Source organism: Anabrus simplex, chromosome 2, assembly GCF_040414725.1.
Source record: "Anabrus simplex isolate iqAnaSimp1 chromosome 2, ASM4041472v1, whole genome shotgun sequence".
NCBI classification, from domain to species: Eukaryota; Metazoa; Arthropoda; class Insecta; order Orthoptera; family Tettigoniidae; genus Anabrus; species Anabrus simplex.
The window spans coordinates 1098269545-1098284413 of NC_090266.1; the positions used below are offsets into that span (position 1 = coordinate 1098269545).

At 36.7% G+C, this 14869-nt stretch overlaps 1 protein-coding gene across 1 annotated transcript in view; it reads right to left on the reverse strand.

Annotated features, from left to right (window-relative positions):
- The window catches only part of LOC136863784 (patched domain-containing protein 3), a 147015-nt gene that overhangs the window by 41417 nt on the left and 90729 nt on the right, over positions 1-14869 (reverse strand). The window contains exon 11 of the mRNA XM_068226088.1: positions 1230-1367. Coding sequence (XP_068082189.1) covers positions 1230-1367 — 138 coding nt within the window. The remainder of the gene's footprint in view (positions 1-1229; positions 1368-14869) is intronic.

Genomic DNA, 14869 nt, shown 5'->3' on the forward strand with positions numbered 1-14869 from the left:
AACTTAACTGATGTTATTCGCAGTAAGTGTGATTGGTTTGCTGGTAAGTTTATCACATAATTTAAACCCAAGCAACCACAAGCCACAGCCTATCCACCTTAACTCCATATTACATTCGAAGTGTTTCTAAAGCACCTCCTAAATATAAGATTGAAAAATTAAATCATTACATACAGTACAAAAATATTTGAGGTTGCTCACTTAACTCTTTATCGTATCCGGTCAAAATACATAAACTGCACTGAACATAAATAACTTATTCTTACAATGTAAATTGAAAATGACATGGATTTCTTCCCTCTTTCTTTCATTATATTTTGCCTCCATTTCAAACTTGGGTATTGCCGCAGTGATCGAGTGTCTGGGAGAACTTTGCCCAATCATTATGGCCTGTGACGTACCTGCCAAAATGTCACTGTGAATAGCACATGCTAATCACCTGCCTGCCCACAGCCTTACAGTGCTGTGTGCCCGCGGAATGAAATGCCCAGCGTGATCACCTCTGTTCTACATGATGAACCACATGTTGTAGTTGTAAATGGGAATTAATATTTCCTTATTAGCCTTGGAATGTTTTGAAACAGGGTTACAATGCTAGATTGGCATTATTATGGAAGCTAATTTATTATATAGAGATGAACCATATGAACAACTACGGTATTGCCCAAGCTGGTATGGTCATTAATTCCCATTGTTTGGGTTCATATTGTTGTCTAATTCATTGTAATTTGGGATAATATTAATACAGAAAAGGAATAATGGCTTATGTATTACTGTATTCAGAACAATTATTTATATACAATGCCATATATTATGTACCCATATAAACTTGCATATGAAGGACGCTACCTACTGCAAAAGTCCACCTCCATAGCGCAATGGTTAACATTATTAGCTGCTGTCCTTGGAGGTATGGGTTAAATTCCTGACACTGTCAAATATTTAAGAATGACAGGAGGGCTGATAAGTGGTTATATAGGCACATGCAGCTCACCTCAGTTGGGGGTGTGCCTGAAAAGAGCTGCACCATCTCAAAAATATGACGACACGAGTTTACTTTTAATTACCTACTAGTACCGCAAAAGAAGATCAAATACAGTGATAAAACCTTCTTCAATATTCCAGTCTTACATCTCAGTAAAAATATTTCTGCCCGCCTAAATGTTTCAAACAGATCCAACTTTAATGTATAGTTATGGAATTTGTGATTTAGATAAAAGCTGACTCACCAAATCTTCTCATTATTAACCATTTATCAAATGCTTTATACCATACATCAAGTGTGCCTTTATTAATGAATGGATTTGACTCCAAGTGAGAAGCCAGCTCATCCAGTGCATCCTTCTCTTCATAGAAGTTTATTCCGGCTGTAAAGAAAAAAGGGCAATAAATAATTCAACTTCTTATTTAAATAATTTTGCAAACTGGTAGATAAGTCAAACATTATACTAGAGAAAAATTAAAAATAATTCATATATCGATCCTTTTTGGTTTTTTCAGTGTTCTGCTCATGGCATGGTGTATCTTGTTAATGTTATACTGTATGTTAAAATCCTCTAAGTGTACTTACAGTTATCACAGTCAAAATGCATACATTATTAAAAGAAGTTCCATACAAGAATCCTGCAAATTTTTTCAAATTTTGATGTATCAGTATATTCAAAATACTGTACATTGCAATCTGTTATATTTATTATGCGAATGAAAAAGAGACTTGAAATTTTCCTGAGATTCATTTAGCTGTACTAAAAGAGTTGTAAGTAAAACTTCCTTGATACCTTATTTCTACATTTAGTAGCTTAATGGTTATTAACTGACAGTAATGGAAGGTCATTTTGGAATTTTGAAAATGAAAACAGTGCTCAGTAGTCTATTGTTAGAGGCAACTTAATCATTCAAGATTAGGCAGGTATAGAGATATTACATAAGCAGAATCAGCAGATTTGTGGAAGAGAAAGACATAAACTGGAACGGGGTTCAGTGAGGAGTTGTTTGATATGAGAAACAATGGACCAGGTCACAAAACCCATGTAATACAACCGAGGATGTCATCACACTGACCAGTCACTCCATTATCCGCAGGCCATCTGCCTGGGCAGCAGCCCTCTTCAAAAGCCAAGATCCAAAATGAACAATGTGCCATGGGTTGTTTGTTTCAAGAAAGTAATTTGGATTATTACCAAGAAATCACAGTGGTATATATCAAACAATATTTTGTTGATTAATTGAGATATCTGGAAAAGGATTACATGACAGTGATGGAAAAAAAATAAACTCCTCTTATCCCCCTTGCCTTTCCATATAAAGAGAAAAAATGTTCTCCAACCAAAACTAGAAAGAGCAAAGTTCTGAAATGATTTATATAACCGTATATTTTGTAACTGGTAATTTTAATTAATAATGCACAGGAGCCCAGTCATAGTGCTGTGATTTGTTTCTTCATATTGACATGTCGCACAAAATAAAAATAGCATTATCATGTGGAGAGTTATGGCAGGTTTACATGAAGAAATGACAATTTCTTTTCTGCCAGTGGGTCATACAAATTCTTATTTTGTTACTGGACTTTTGATCTCATGAAAAGGAAGTACCGCATGACAGATATTGTCTCAGTCATTTAAGGTATCACCATTCAGTCAAAACTTAACAAAGCTGTCATTATCAGAAAAGAAGCTGGCAAGCTGTTTATAAATATGTATGACTGGCAACATGGTTAGAAAACAGTTCCTTCCTTAGATCACACCTTTCAGTCATTTTACTGTGAAAAAGAATATACCCAGGGTCATTATGAGTAACAAAAAATGGACTGTCCAACTGTAATTGTGATGATTTGTGAGGCAGGCAATATTCCTCAGAACCTACCTGAGAAATTGGAAGAAAACGGCATGACTATAGAAAGGACGAAATATCTCTTCAACAACATTAAAGAGTATTGCACAGCAGAAATGGGGGATTTGGTGTGCCAATGTCCACGCAACATTAAGGCCGCAGAACCTGGGCCAGGGAGCAAGACGGATTGTGTCCCCAAAAGGAAAAGCCATAAGTAATTAAGAACATTCCAGAAAAATGAGCAACAATTCAGATTTATTATTACAAGATACAAGATGGATTAGTAATGTAAATCATTAATTGGATACCGACTGTGTGTAGTTTCAGAATGATCTTTCAAAATATCGGATGGGTATCTGTCGAGAGACCAACTTACAAGGGCGGCAGTCTAGAAGATTGACTGCTGTGGCCTTGTAATAATACTCAACATGCCTTAGCTGTGTTGATACTGCAGCACGGCTGAAAGCAACGGGAAACTACAGCTGTAACTAACTCCCGAGGACATGCAGGTCTCTCTGTATGAATGATGTACTGATGATGGCTTCCTCCTGGGTAAAATATTCCGGAGGTAGAATAGTCCCCCATTTGAATCTCCGGGTGGGGACTACACAAGAAAGGGCAATCAACAGGAAGATGGATACTGACATTCTACGAGTCGGAGCATGGAGTGTTAGAAGTTTGAATCATTGTGGTAGGTTAGAGAATCTGAAAAGGGAGATTGATAGATTAAAGTTAGATGTAGTTGGTATAAGTGAAGTACGTTGTCAGGAAGAGCAGAATTTTTGGTCAGGCGACTACAGAATTATCAACACAAAACCAAACAGGGGAAATGCAGGAGTTGGTTTAATAAAGAATATGAAAATAGGGCAGCGGGTAAGTTACTACGACCAGCATAGTGAAAGGATTATTGCTGTCAAAATAGACACCAAATGAATCCCCATCACAATAGTGCAGGTTTATATGCCTACTAGTTCAGCAGATGATGAAGGAACCGAAAGAATATATGAAGAGGTAGAAGATGTAATACAATACATAAAAGGCGACGAGAATCTAAATGTGATGAGAGATTGGAATGCAGTGGTAGGCCAAGGAAGAGAAGACAATGAAGTAGAGGAAATTGGATTGGGACAAAGGAATGAAAGAGGATGTCGGCTGGTTGAATTCTGCACCGAACATAATGTAGTCCTTGCTAATACTTGTTTCAAACACCACAAAAGACAGCTGTATACGTGGACGAGACCTGGAGGCACTGGAAGAGACTTAATTATGATTAGGCAGAGATTCAGAAACCAGTTGTTGGATTGTAAAACTTTTCCAGGAGCAGACATGGACCCTAACCACAACTTGTTGGTCATAAAATGCTACCTGAAGTTAAAGAAATTGAAGAAAGGAATGCACGGAGGTGGGATCTAGACAAGTTGAAAGAAAATAGTGTAAAGGACTGTTTCAAGGAACATGTTGCACAAGGACTCAATGAAAAGGCTGAAGGAAACACAACAGAGGAAGAATGGACAGTTGTGAAGAATGAGATCTCTAGAGCTACAGAAGAAATGATAGGAAGAAAGGAAAGATCACCTAAGAATCAATGGATAACTCAGGAGATACTATATCTAATTGATGAATGACGTAAGTACAAGAATGCAAAACATGAAGAAGACAAAAATGAATAGAGGTGATTAAAGAATGAAGTGGATAGAAAGTGCAGGACAGCTAAGGAAGAATGGATGAAAGAGAAGTGCAAGGATGTTGATGGTTGTATGGTCCTAGGAAAGGTACATGCTGCATACAGGAAAATCAAGGAAGCCTTTGGAGAAAGGAAACTTAGGTGTATGAATATTAAGAACCACTTCAGGGTAAGAAGACAAGGCAGGAAGATGGCAGGAACATATCCAACAGTTGTATCAAGGTAAAGATGTAGATGATATGGCTCTGGAACAAGAAGAGGCTGTTGATGCTGATAAAATGAGGGATCCAATTTTGAGGTCAGAATTTGACAAAGCTTTGAGAAACGTAAATAGGAACAGGGCACCTGGAATTGATGACATTCCCTATAAAATACTGACTGCCTTACGAGAAACCAGCATGGCGAGGTTATTTAATTAAATGTGTAAGATGTATGAGACAGGAGAAATGTCATCCAATTTTCGGCAAAATGTTGTTATACCTATTCCCAAGAAAGCCGGTGCTGACAAGTGTGAAAACTACCAAACCATTAGTTTAGTATCTCATGCCTGCAAAATTTTAACACTTATTATTTACAGAAAAATGGAAAGACAAGTTGAAACTGAATTGGGAGAAGATCAATTTGGCTTCAGAAGAAATGTTGGAACACGTGAAGTAATCCTGACTTTATGTCTGATCTTAGAGGATCAAATTAAGGATCATGAAAAGGCATTCGATAATGTTGATTGGACCAAGTTATTTGAGATTATGAAGGTGATCGGGATCAAATACCAAGAACAAAGAATTATCTACAATCTGTATAAAAATCAGTCAGCAGTGATAAGAATCGGAGGCTGTAAAACAGAAGCAGCAATCCAGAAAGGAGTGAGGCAAGGTTGCAGTTTGTTCCCCCTACTTTTTAATGTTTTTAAAGAACAGGCAGTAAAGGAAATCAAAAAGGAATATGGAGAGGGAATCACAATCCAAGTAGAGGAAATTGGAACCCGAGATTTGCCAATGATATTGTTATATTATCTGAGACTGCAGAAGATCTGGAGAAACTGCTGAATGGTATGGATAGAGTCTTGGGTAAGAAGTACAAGATGAATATAAATAAGTCCAAAACAAAAGTAATGGAGTCCAGTCGAACAAAGTTAGGTGATGCAGGAAATATTAAATTAGGAAATGAAGTCTTAAAGCAAGTAGATGAATATTATTACTTGGGTAGTAAAATAACTAATGATGGCAGATGTAAGGAGGACATAAAATGCAGAGTAGCACAAGCAAAGAAAGCCTTTCTTAAGAAAAGAAATTTGCTCACTTCAAACATTGATATAGGTATTAGCAAGAAGTTTTTGAAGACTTTTGTCAGGAGTGTGGCATTGTATGGAAGTGAAACATGGATAATAACTAGCTCAGAAAGAAAGAGAATAGAAGCTTTTGAAATGTGGTGTTACAGAAGAATGCTGAAGCTGAGATTGATAGATCGAATCACTAATTAAGAGATACTCAATCGAATTGGTGAAAGGAGATCAATTTGGCTAAATTTAACCAGAAGAAGAGATAGAATGATAGGACACATCTTAAGACACCCAGTACTTGTGCAGTTGGTGTTTGAAGGAAGTGTAGGCAGTAAGAACGGTAGGGGTAGACCAAGGTATGAATATGATAAGCAGATTAGAGCAGATGTAGGATGCAGCAGTTGTGTAGAAATGAAAATGTTAGCACAGGATAGGGTGGCATGGAGGGCTTCATCAAACCAGTCTATGGACTGATGATTCAAACAACATTATTATTTTTTCTTAATTAAAACAAATTCTTTTTGCTAGTTGCTTTACGTCGCACCGACACAGATAGGTCTTATGGCGACGATGGGATAGGAAAGGCCTAGGAGTTGGAAGGAAGCGGCCGTGGCCTTAATTAAGGTACAGCCCCAGCATTTGCCTGGTGTGAAAATGGGACACCACAGAAAACCATCTTCAGGGCTGCCGACAGTGGGATTTGAACCCACTATCTCCCGGATGCAAGCTCACAGCCACGTGCCCCTGACCTCATAGCCAACTCGCCCGGTATTATTATTATTATTATTATTATTATTATTATTATTATTATTATCATTAGAATTACTACTATTATTATAATTATTGTATCCATATCTTATTTGTACATCATAAGACATAATTCCTGCATATATGAGTGCCACAAGACTAAAACTTCCTTTATCACTTTGAACATGTTTACATATTAATTTCAGGAGAATAAAACTCCTAAATATTTATTTTAAAAATGTTAATACACAAAGCTGATATTCCTTCATCCAGTGAAACAGTCGGATTTTGTTAAATCCTTAATATATTAACGGACTACTATACCCCATTTTCCAGTTGATTGTCTCAAAATTCAATAAATTCTGTTTTACAACTTCAAAGTTACATAAAATGGTCAATTTTTGAGCTCAAGACTTCTGGTTGAAAATGATTGCAAATTTATCTAATATCAAAACATAAAATTAAGCAAAAATGTGATTTTCCAATTTAAGGTATGGTTTCCTGGACAGCGTCACATAGAGAGACAAAGTTGAAATTCAAGAGGACAAATTGGGGCAAATATTTGTTTACAGGATGAGGAATAAAGGATTGGAATAATTTATCTAGGGAAATGTTCGGTAAATTTCCAAGTTTTTTGAGAATGTTTGAGAAAATTTATAGGGTATCTGCCACCTCAGCGACAGTCCTAAATGCAGGTCATTGATTGACTGAAGAACTTATTTGTCTTTCAGCTTATCCCTGTGACAGTAGTCAATGAATCTTTTGAAGCGATGAAATTTTAAATTAATTCCCAAAAACTTAACTTCATTTTTGAAATTTTGAATGTGTAATATTTTCTTCTCCTTTGTACTTCTTCACAAGAAGTCTGAGAATAACAGTATGGTATGAGGAGCAGTGAAAAAGGAAAAAACTTTCTTCAGCATATTCCAACTCTTTTCTGGGACTCCGTATGAAGTGTGCCATGGCTAAGCAGTTTGTGTTCACTATCTACACACTAATTGTGTCCAGGATGTAAACATTATGTCACAGATCGCTCCTCCCCTTCCATTGAGGCTGCTGACCTCGTGAATTGTTCACTCCATTGCTGCTAGTTTGCCACATGTTGTTTGCTACCATTCAAGTCATAACTTAATTTTTCTTACCTCTAAATGCATGGAGATACAGGACAAATAACCAATAAGCATTTGTTCCGACACTTACTTCTATGTGTTTGCATCTCGCGTTTTGAGCCATTAACCTTGTATACAACTGATTTCATTGTGATATTATAGAATAACAGTGCTAGCTACAGACTTGCGACATTGTGATCCTCTCCCAAGATTTTTAAATTCTGTTAACTGGTGCTGGTAAAAAATGCAACACTAGAATGGCACTGCAACCATTGTTTTCTGACAGCAGTTTCATTCTACAAGAGTTGTGTTCCCAAAACAATTGCAATAAAATGGTTGCATTGTGTATGTCCCAGTTCTAGACATAACGCCATTTGGTTTGTGTTCTGGCATGTTTTAAGATTTAGTTTGACATGTGCTACATGAATATTATTCTTTTCATTTTGCTTATTTTAAAATCTTTGTTTATAGATAAATTATCGGCTAAGGGGAGAAAAGTTGAAAATGAGTTGGTGACAAAATCTACCAAAAGTGAGAATAAAAACTTTCCAAGGTAAGTGTAATATTCTTATTTTAAATTCCTCTAAACCACATTTCCAGGTTAACAGAATAGGTAACAATGTATAGGTATTCATAAGAAGTGTCAAAACAAAACCAAAGTAGAGAAGTTATATCACTAGATTGCTGAAGACTTAGCAGGTTTGCACCACCTCATAGTCATCATCATCATCATCATCATCATCTACTTCACCTACTCTAATTTTGGGAGTTCTCTTTTCCAGAAATTTAGCCACGCATTCAACCACAACCACCACCACCACCACCATTCAAACAGGTATTAGAACAAGTGGCCTATTACAGTCTCGATCCATCTCTTAACTGGGTGTCCAATAGAGAGACTTCCTCTGGGCTGGTGTCACAAGACCATTTTTGGGATTCTTTCCCTTCCCATTATGTTCACATGTCCTTTCAGTTCTTTTGGTATTTTCTTATGAACATTAACACAGGTTCTACCTTCAGTTCCTTCATCACCTTCTCATTCCTCTTGTGGTTCCATCATGTGAATCTTCCTGTATGTCTCATGAATGTTAACTCAACAGTGGTGATTCAGGATTCTTCTCCTTTACTGATAGTCCATGCTTCACTTCCATACTGGAGAAATGGGCTCGCTAGTGTTCTGTAAATGTGTAGTCTTGTGTTTCTCTGGACTACAGACGGTGTCATGATGGAAATGATATTACACATGGTTTTATAAAATTTTGCAATGACCAAGCGAGTTGGCCATGCGGTTAGTGTCGCAAAACTGTGAGCTTGCATTTGGGGGATACTGGGTTCAAACCTCACTGTCGGCAGCCCTGAAGACAGTTTTCTGTGGTTTCCCATTTTCACATCAGTCAAATGCTGGGGCTGCACCTCAATAAAGCCATGACCGCTTCTTTACCACTCCTAGCTCTTTTCTATCCCTTCATCCCCATAAGACCTATCTGTGTTGGTGCTAGGGCCCGGATTTATATGCACTAAAAAACCTGAAAATATGCATGCAAATATGCACTAAAAAGTTACAATATATGCACGGAAAATAAGGAAATATGCTCTTAAAAACATGCAATTTTATTCACTTACCTATTTACAGGTATCATTTATTGCAAAAAGAAGCATCACAATAGGTAACTAGTAGTCTTTCAATGTTTTCTGGAGACAAACTATGTTTGTTGTCCGTCAAAATGAGTTTATAGGCTGAAAATGATCGTTCTACATCAACTGACGTAATTGGACAGTACTTATACATGGGCACCAACGTTTCGGAGCATACATCTGGCAAGGATACCCTAGTTCCACTCAAGTATTGACTAATTAACTTAATCTTTTTCAGTCCTGGGTTCGAATTAAACACCTTTTCTAACTTGCATTATTTAATCTTCTCACCAATTTCGTCTGGAGCGTAATTCAATGAAGATGCAGCTTTTTCAACGAGATCAAGTGATTCATGGAGGGGAGTACCAGAAGATTCTAAGCTCTCAATGGCTTTTAGAAGTTTAGAAAAATGTGCATGAATGAAATTCACATCTTGATAAACAGTAGCGGTTTCAAACACACGTTTTGCATCATGGACACACACAATATGTTCATCTTCAAGTTTTGTAACCACTTCTTTCACTTCATTAAAATGTTCCTGACAAAATGATACTGCAGATAACCATGTCCCCCACCTAGTCAGGACAGGTTCAGGTGGCAAAGGAACTTCAGGTAGACAATCTTTGTAGAGCTGGACATGAGCTGGTGCTTTCAGAAACAGTTTCTTCCCACATCCAATTAAACTGTTAACAGCTGGAAACTGTGCGCGTATTTCTTCTGCAATGCGGTGTAATCCGTGCGCTAAACAGGTTACGTGTATGAGTTTTGGATAAAATACTTGGAGGGCCTTTGCTGCTTTCAACATTTACGAAGCTGCATCTGTGAGTAGTACAAGCACTTTACAACAATTAGTCTCAATTTCAGATGGCCACAATAGTCGCAGAGAATCATTTACAAATCTTGCTATTGTGCTATGGTTGGTTTTCTCTAGTATTTTACAAGCAAGAAGATGTGGCTTACCGGGTTCGTCTGGATGTAATTTACCAACCACGAAATTTGCTATGTAACGGCTACACGAATCCGTTGTCTCATCCACCGATATCCAGACACAGTTCCTTCCGATATCAGAACGGATCAATTCCAGGGTAGATTCATATAGAGGAGGTAGGTAATTTTTCCTAAGAGTAGATTCATCTGGTATTTTTTATTTACGCAATATTTCTCGAGAAATGATCGCAGAACTGGATTGTTTAATTTATTCCATGGAATGTTGCTGCATACGAAAGCCCTACAAAGATCATTTGAAAATGTATGGGCTTTACCTGTGTAAGAAGTAGTTGTGGTGCGCTGTTCTTCTCCTCCTTTGCTTTAATATGTGCAGTTGCTTTGAATGCTGTTCAAGCTGAAATTTCTTTTCACATTTCACTTCCTTTGAGCAAACTTGACAGTACACGATGACACCATCTGTTGAATAGTCCCTATTACCCGACACCCACTGATTTAGTAAATCTCTTCTGCTGCTCTTTTCCTTAGGCATTTTTTAAAAACTAACACTTTTAGAAATGAGATGCAGGGCATTAAAATGGAACATAACTAGTGAACTGAAGATACTTCTGTCCTGACCAAGTGCCCAGCCCCCTGAGATTATTATCTGCTGTGGTAGAGAAAGGAATTCAGGGAAGTCCAGCCTGCCTACCCACACCTAAGCTATCTGTTGCCATTGTCAGTTGTGAAAGTAAAGTGCCGTTACACAGACAGTCGAAAATACCAACTAACGAGAGATGCACATAAAATAGGCAACTAGCTAGGGATGTACAAAACAGATTTATTTTAGTAGTTCTTGTAATTATCCTTAAATTCAGACATTATATACCGGAATATGCTGTTACGTCTAGAATATGCACTAACCCTCAAAATATGTCAAAATATGCAATTGCATATGCGCATATGCATTTTTAAAAAATCCGGGCCCTAGTTGGTGCGATGTAAACCAAAATTGTAAAATAAATTTGCATTGCTGTTAGTGATTGTACCCCCATATTTCTGCCTGTAACAGTGGGAGTAATAGTTATATGGCAACAGTTTTTAAGATGGTTGTTTGTGCACAACTGTTATGTAAAAAGCAACTGTTTTGCCTAGCACTAGTTATGACTGCAAGCTTACAAACAACTGAATGCTGAAGGCAAGGTGTGCATGCACAAGACTGAAACGCCCGCATTATTGCCAACTTGTGCGGTATGTCAGTGTGCCATGGGATCTCACATCAATGACTAGTGTGACCTTAATGACAAAAGGCTGAGAACCACTGCAATAATATATTATTGGAAGATTGAAGGAAAAGAGAAAAACAACACTTGACAAGTAAAGCTAGATACAAATTGCATAATGTGTTTTAGAACTATGTAGCTACTGTCATCAAAAAGAAGGAGGGTGCTTAAGGTATGAAATACAGCAATGTTACAAAGTAAAAACAGCAGTTAAAGTAATAAAGGGAGTGAGCACCTAGCTTTAATAGCAAAACATAGGCTATATTGTCCCCTTCAAATTTGGCAATATTTAGAATATTTGCGACAAGTTAACATAAAAAGTTTTATTGTTCGCCGGGAGCTGTATTTGTAATTTGGGAAGCAGTGAGCGAGCTCCAAACCAGTTTTTCTTCTGTTATTCAGAGGGGCGATGTATTGATCCATCTTCGACTGAGTGCAAGGTAGATCACGTGACGCGCCTGTGTTTCTAGCCTGCCACACGCGGCGACCCAGACTGCGAGCCAGCTTCGAGAACAGTCGTAGCCAATTATAAGAGACCCCGTGAACCAATGATCGTCTTCAAAAAATACACACCTCCCGAGCCAAGACTATAAAAAGCCATGTTCAATGTAAATCGTTCTCTACTCTACTCTGCTGTACTCTACTCTGCTGTACTCTACTCTGGTCTACTCTGCGCTGCTCTGCAGTTCATCGTAACCATGTGGAAGGAGAATTTTGCCGTGCAAGCAGACGTCCGTTCTGCCGCATTTAGTGAAGTTTATTAACAACTCTTATGGAGTGAATTCCAACTTAGGAGATCCAAGTTAAGTGTATTTCTCCAGGAGAACATTCAGTAATTCTGCGTGTGAATATATCTTAACATTTGTCGTCTTAGTTACAGCTTACACTTTTGGAACGTGACTTCATTCATCCCAGTGATCGCCGTGTACATCAAGATGGATTACTCCTCTATTATGTGCATCTTAATTTCATCGTGGGACGTGTACTGCCGTGTGTCCATGATCTTCTAAGTATATGAGGCACTTCTGGACAGGGAAGGTGACTGACCGGGGAAATGCCGGAATGACTGACTGCAACCTGGGATCGAACCTCATCTAAAACTTGAGTACCATCTAAAAATTTATTTTCTTTCTCATCTTTGTAAAACTAGAGGATCTTTCTTCTTTAAATCGTAGCTCTATTAGTTCTTGTTGTAGATAGAAATATTTCATTTTTCCATTTCTTGAGGTGTCATGGTAGTCTAGTTACATGTGTGTGACTGAAAATTGGAACCTATTAGATTAGATGTGTAGTCTGTCGTTGAGCGAGTTCCCATGCATATGAGATAGATATCTCTAAAAATCACTGACCACACGATAAACTTTACTTATTTGCCTGTGATACTGAAATTAATCTGGATTGGAGTTATGGGTAAAGTTTGTGAGATAGGATCGAACCTAGTGTCATTTTAAGATCACTTATATCCTTTAGGATCGAGTCATCTAATTTCACGATATTTCATTAAGATTGATAGATATAATAATCACTTGAATAATAACAAAATCAAGTAAAGATCGGGTTAAAAATGGAATTAAATGGTCGTGAGCTATAAATTATCTTAGATTCCTTATATGTGAGATTTAAAGTGCTCAGTTCATGATGTGCCTGGAATACGGCTATCCTGCAGGATGTTAATTGAGTAATTAATTAATTAGAGAATTTATTATTGATGAATGACTTGTTGTTGTGTCTTTGGGAGCACAATAATTTATTGTAAGTGGAGCACATGTTGCGTATATATTTCACGAGTAGAGAGTAATAATAATGCGATTGAGGCTCACGAACGCGATGTTTGCGACTTGTAACCCATGTAATGGTGACGAGTACGGAATCTTATTGGAATCTTCTAGGAAATTTAGATGAATCTCCATCATTGTCTGAGGAATATTTCAACCCAAGTGATATCACGAATTTCGATCATTAGCCACTATTGAAGAAAGAGTATTTTCTTACACGAACTTATCCTCCCGGAAACTATCGATGTGACCATGCTTAAAAATAAAGAATAAATTTATAAGGGCGGGATTCGCTGTAAATAATGTATATAAAAAGTATGTGTTACCTTGTATGAATGTGGTGTGTGTGTGTGTGTGTGTGTGTGTGTGTGTGTGTGTGTGTGTGTGTGTTATAAGTATGAATATTTTCCATGTCTTTTGATTGTTCAATGTGATTTAATCTGGTCGTGCATTTATGGCAACGGCACAGATTGTGTTCAATGTTGTTTGCCACCATGAGGATTTATTTTGCGCACCTTAAGGAAAAGTTTAACGAGATTAGTGTCAAGTAAGACTAGATTAGGATTTAATTTGATGTTTATTAAGATTTAAGGGAAAGATCGTCTCATTATTTTTCTGCAAAGGCAAGCGATTTGTAAATTAATTTCCAATTAACTCACACGTGGATAAGAAATTTTCCAGTACATTTATATTTAAATTCCGAAATATTTTCAAATAAATTTTAAATTTTGAATGCTATGCAAATGTAAGAATTAAATGTTCACAAATGGCATAATCAACTTGGATTCTGTGATAATGAGTAATAGTAATTAATTGAAGAATAATAATTTAAAAATGTGAATTATAATTGCCATGGGAATTATTTAGTGAGATACACTAGTTGGAAAACACGATCGTGTGATGACAAGGTAAAATATTGCACTTACAAGGTTAGAGATTATTATTAATAATAATAATAATAATAATAATAATAATAATAATAATAATAATAATAATAATAATAATAATAATAATAATAATAAATTAATTATAAAATTTTGGAATTAATTTTGATTTTCACTAAAACTTCTACTGGTGTTATTGATGAGTATTATACACTTTAAAGACTGAGATTCATCAGAATTCAACATTCACCATGTGTTGACATTAATAAAAATTCATGGAGCCTTTAGCAAATTTTTCTGTGGAATAATAAGCGAGATAGCTGTCTGCTAATTTTGTACAAATCTTTATTGAAGTCTTTGGACTCTTTCAGTTAAATAATTTAATTTTTAAAGGCAGTAAAGGCCTAATTTTGTTTGTTAATTTTCATTCCAGAACAGTAATGCTGGAGGACAAGAAGTACATTTGGTTAGAAAGTGCTACTGGAGAATGAGATATTATGAAAGTTCGTTGTAAGAAATCGAGCAAGGATATTTTTATGTTATAAATGCTTGTGTTAATAAATGTAAGTGTGTTGTTAAAAAAAAATATTTTATTTTGCTTGGTCGTCAACCCCTTTACCCTTAAATGCCTCTAGAAAACGGAAAGCCAGGAACACTGTCGGCAGCCCTGAAGATGGTTTTCCGTGGTTTCCCATTTTCACACCTCGGGATCTCTTTCTC